This window comes from Pygoscelis adeliae, unplaced genomic scaffold, assembly GCF_000699105.1.
Source record: "Pygoscelis adeliae isolate BGI_AS28 unplaced genomic scaffold, ASM69910v1 Scaffold124, whole genome shotgun sequence".
Lineage (NCBI taxonomy): Eukaryota > Metazoa > Chordata > Aves > Sphenisciformes > Spheniscidae > Pygoscelis > Pygoscelis adeliae.
The window spans coordinates 4,467,986-4,472,558 of NW_008824791.1; the positions used below are offsets into that span (position 1 = coordinate 4,467,986).

General features: G+C 43.8%; 1 protein-coding gene across 1 annotated transcript in view; it reads left to right on the forward strand.

Annotated features, from left to right (window-relative positions):
- CD247 (CD247 molecule) overlaps positions 1–4,573 on the forward strand; it is a 58,722-nt gene that overhangs the window by 44,266 nt on the left and 9,883 nt on the right. Inside the window, exon 3 of the mRNA XM_009323902.1 lies at positions 4,257–4,363. Coding sequence (XP_009322177.1) covers positions 4,257–4,363 — 107 coding nt within the window. The remainder of the gene's footprint in view (positions 1–4,256; positions 4,364–4,573) is intronic.

Below are 4,573 nucleotides of genomic sequence, written 5' to 3' on the forward strand. Positions count from 1 at the left end.
AAGAGTCCCAAATGTGGTGGTAGGCACCTGGGGTTTGGGATTGAGAAGGGCTGACAACCTTGTCACGAAATGCAGCAGTGCTCCCCTTACTGACTCCGTCTCCTTTCCTGCCGCCTCATCTGCTATGGCTCTGCCAGTCCTTACTCAGCCTCTGTCAGCTCCTTGTACAAAGCTTTCCATAGCTTCTCCTGTACAAACTCCTAAAAAAAAAAAAAAAAGTAATTACCTCATGCTGTAAGTTGCATAGTTTGTTTCTGGTTTTCTTTAATATCCTGGTGGTCTGTGAGTAAATGTTATCCCCGCTGTGCAATGGGAGATCTAACTGTGCAGCTACTTGCATAGGAGCACATCGTGAGGAAGAGTAAGTACAAACTTTCTAATTGTTATTCCTTCAGAACTTGCTTCCCTGCCAAGCAAAAGCACCACTTTGATCTCATCCTTAAGCTCTTGTGTATTTGTGTACCTAGATGTCGACTTGTGCCCCAACTCCTTTTTGATGCCTGGAGAGAGAGATGGTGCTTGTCTGAGCCACGTTTCAGCAGTAAGCTTGACATCATTTACAATGCAACGTAACTGTATTCGCCGCCGGCCTGTGACTTGACATTAGCTGTGCCGTGTGCCTGTACTTAGCCATCTTGCTTTAAAACCCTGCTGTATTTTACTGGACTGCTGAAATTTGGACTAGTAAAACACTGGTATATGAATATCGAAAAGATGCTGTGCAACTCACAGTAGGCACTAGGTAATCTGTAAGGTTAACAGAGTGGGAATTATCAGTGAAATGTTAATTATTTGTGCTTTGCTCTACATGAGGCAGCTAAGTGTGACTGCTCCCTCAAGCCTGGCAGGCTTGGCTCTGCTCAGCTCCCATCATTAGCCCATCCACTGCAGCAGTGCGACCTTGGCCTCAGCCCCCCAAACCACGGCTCAGGGCTGATGAGGGGCAGAGAGTACATTTTGGTGGTGCCTAAGGGACTGGCCTTCTGTTTGTGCATGTTATGCAAATATTGAAGAGGCAGTAACCCCTCCTCTAGCGATTTAAAAACCTAAACTGATCCTGTTCACATGAATAGATGCTAACTGTTTTAACTGCTACTTGTTCATTACACTTCCTATCTCTTTGACCTTTGTTTCAATAGGCTTTGTATCTTTTGTCTTTTTTCCTCTCTCACTTTCTAATCCAGAAAGCTGTTGCAAGGGTTATTATTTAGAAAGTGCTTTATACCTTTTTTTTTTTTTTTAAAGAACACAGAAATCAAACATATTAAGGTAGGAAAAGACATGAACTAATTCATTTTCTTGGTTTGTTTCTAAACGTTGGACTTTATCATTATCTCAATACATATTTTTCCAGGAACCATCACAGCCAGGCTACGTCTGGCAGGATTTCCCTCATTGAACAGCTTTAATCCATTTCCTGAGGTGCTGGAGGCCAGGCTGCCCCAGATAAGCAGTGCGTAGGCACTTGGGCGGCTCCGCAGAGTCAGCCAAGGTTGACCACAGCTGACACAGAGCTACAGTTAGGTCTAGGTCCCCTGCACTCTTGACTTCTCCTCCGTAGTCCTCTACATCTCCTGCTCGAGCTCCTCCTGGTCTGGAGAGTTTATTAGTACTGGAGGAATACTGGAGTTGGCATGACAGTGTTGAACGTGCCCTGCTTTGGTACAGGAAGAGGGGAGTCAGGGCCAGGACCCCCAAAGCCTTCTTCAGCAGCATCTCAGATACCCCAAGGCTTCCTGGCTCTGGCTGGCTCTGTGCTGGGCTGCTCGCCTTCCTTACATTGTATTTCTGATCTGGGCACAGCGCTGGAAAACCCTGAGCTGCTTCTGGACACGTCCAGCTCGAGGCCAGGGTACGCTGGGGCAGACTGCTGCACTGCGCGAAAGCAACTGAATTACTGCTAGAAACAAATTGCCTCTGGATGCTGTGCAGCTGTATTCCCTGGTGCTGCATTTTAGCTACCAAGTCTAATGCGATTCAAGCTAGTTTTGTGTTGAACCAACTCTGGCGAAAAATATTGTCCTGTGACTGTTTAGAAGAAAAACTCTAGGAAGCGAATCTCAGCTTGTTTGTTGGTTTAATATGCAACGTCGGGCAAATAACTTAATCTCTCTGTCTCCATTTACCCCATGTATAGGAGGTTTTATAATCCTGAAAAAAGTGTGGTGAAGGTTATTGTTTATAAAGTGCTTTGAACCTTATTTTTAAAATAATAGAAATAGGAGGGGAAGAAAGAAAACCATCTAGGATCTTAATTTATTTCCATGGATCTGTTTCTAAACACATGATCAAAAAAACCCAAAGAATGCGAACTCCCAGTTCAGACAAGCAAACAAATCTAATGTTTGGAAATGGTTTTCTTTCTGGCTGTGTTAGGCTCTCAGCGGGAACAGTGATTGTATCATCATCTGCTTGAGAATTTACAATTACATTACCAAGTATCCAGGCACAGCTTTTCAGTCATGCTTTATACAAATTGCACACTTGAGCAGTGCGACAAGCCATCATCATTAACTTTATTTCTGCGAAGGAGACTTCCTCACCGTGGTGAGTGCATACTGCCTGAATGCCATCTGCAGGTTTCTTCTAATGAAATCGTCAGCGTGGCCTGATGGGCCAGGGAGAAATCCCAGCGCGCAAAACAGTCTCGCTGTCAGCACTGGAGTAACTCAGCACCCTGAAGCGCTGCACTGAGTGGTTCAACTACCCTCCATCACATACGGTTAATAAGAATTGCCATACTTTGTTCACCTTAGGAAGGAGATGAATCATACCAATTCTTTTCAATTTATCTTCATCGAAGGGCTTCACAGGCTCTTGATCATTCTTGTCTTTCTCTTTTGAACTCCCTCCAATTCTTTGTACGAAGCACATCTCAGATTAATTTTTAAGTGTTTTGTGGTGGGTTTTTTTTTAATAACTGTGCAATACAGCTTTTCCTTTGGGGATGGACCTGGAGCTGCATACTGGATCTATAGTTACTTAGGCTTCTTGACCTGAATTGCTTTGATTTTTTTTTTTTTTAGCTACATTTGTGAACTTACTATATGTTCATGAACTGATACAGGGGCAGTTTCATCAGTTTTAGCTGCTGAAAACCAACAATTTTACTGTGCCCCGCTTGATGCGGTCAGGGTATAAACATATGTGATGTTGACTAGGAAATGAACATCAACATCTTCTGAGTAACAATTGTATTGAGCTGTCCATTAGAGTAGTAGTAGATTTTTCTCCCTCAGAAAAGTTTTAACATTTCTTTTAAAAACAAATAAAAAGTAATAATCTTCTGGGGGTGATCCATCCAACAAGAGACAGCCAGTTGAGGTTCCTGGGAATTCAAGTTTAAAACCTTCCTCTCAAACCGAAAGCACATCAGGTATCTCATGGGTATCTCATGCATGTGCCCTGATATCTGGGGTTAAAAGTCTGTCTCTCCTGCCCATAGTTCCCTTCTCATGATTAATGGTCTCCAACATCCCCAAACTGGGAGCCCAGGAGAACCCTCACAGAGAAGACACTGCAGCTTTACGGTTATGATATATAACCTGGGATACAGGAGATGCATCGTTAAATTCTTCTTCTGAATAAAGTAGAGTAGCGATTTCAGCCTGGATCTCCAGCTGACTATGGTGGTGTCAATCTTTCTTTACATTTAACACAAAACTTTGTCCTGAGAAGCCCTTACCTAAAATTTTGTCCAAAAGGACGTATTTTCTCACGCACACACAAGTTTTAGTTGATGAAGGAATCCCTAACCAGGCCCAGTAATGAATCCCTGCAGGAGATGCTGCTGGGTTTTCCCAGAAAACAAATGCTCTGTATGAAGCTTTCTTGCAGTAACTGTGGTGTTAGTGACCCTTGGTTATCTCCATGCACCCTGACCAGTGCCTGCGAGCTGCAGGGAGCAGAGCCCAGACTCTGTGGGTGGGAAACTGGGTAAATGTCCTGTACTGGTTGAGGGAGGTTACAAACATTTCCATCCTTGGAGTGACTCTAACTCAGCTGGCTGAGGTCCTGGACAGCCTGGTCTAACTGACCCTCTTTAGAGGGGAGGGTTAGACCTGCAGCGGTCCCTTCCAACCTAACTAATCCTATGATTCTTACTCAGATTTCCATCTCCTTTGCAAATGGACAGACTTGCCCTCATACTGGCTATTTTTTCATGAAGCACCATGCAGCACTGCCACATTTATGCCGTCAAGCACGCGGTGACACAAATGGCCTTGTTTGTTGATGTATCTGATGTTTCTGTACAGATGCTGTACCAGTTCTTGGACTGACAGACCCAAGACTCTGCTACGTACTGGATGGATTCCTCTTCATTTATGCAGTCATCATGACAGCCCTTTTTGTGAAAGCAAAGGTCAGTCTATCCAAACACTGATGCATTTGGCTTTGGTGGTGTAAACAAATTGGGCTTAGCTGGAAAGTAGGGGTGGGGAGGAAGCATGTCTCTTAAATAAGACCTTGTTATTTTTTTATTTTCTCCTTTTTGTTTTTTTGGGTTTTTTTAACTTTCTTCCTTTTCTGGTGCTAACCTGAGCAATCTGGGGGAGTTCTTTCTGAGGGCTCA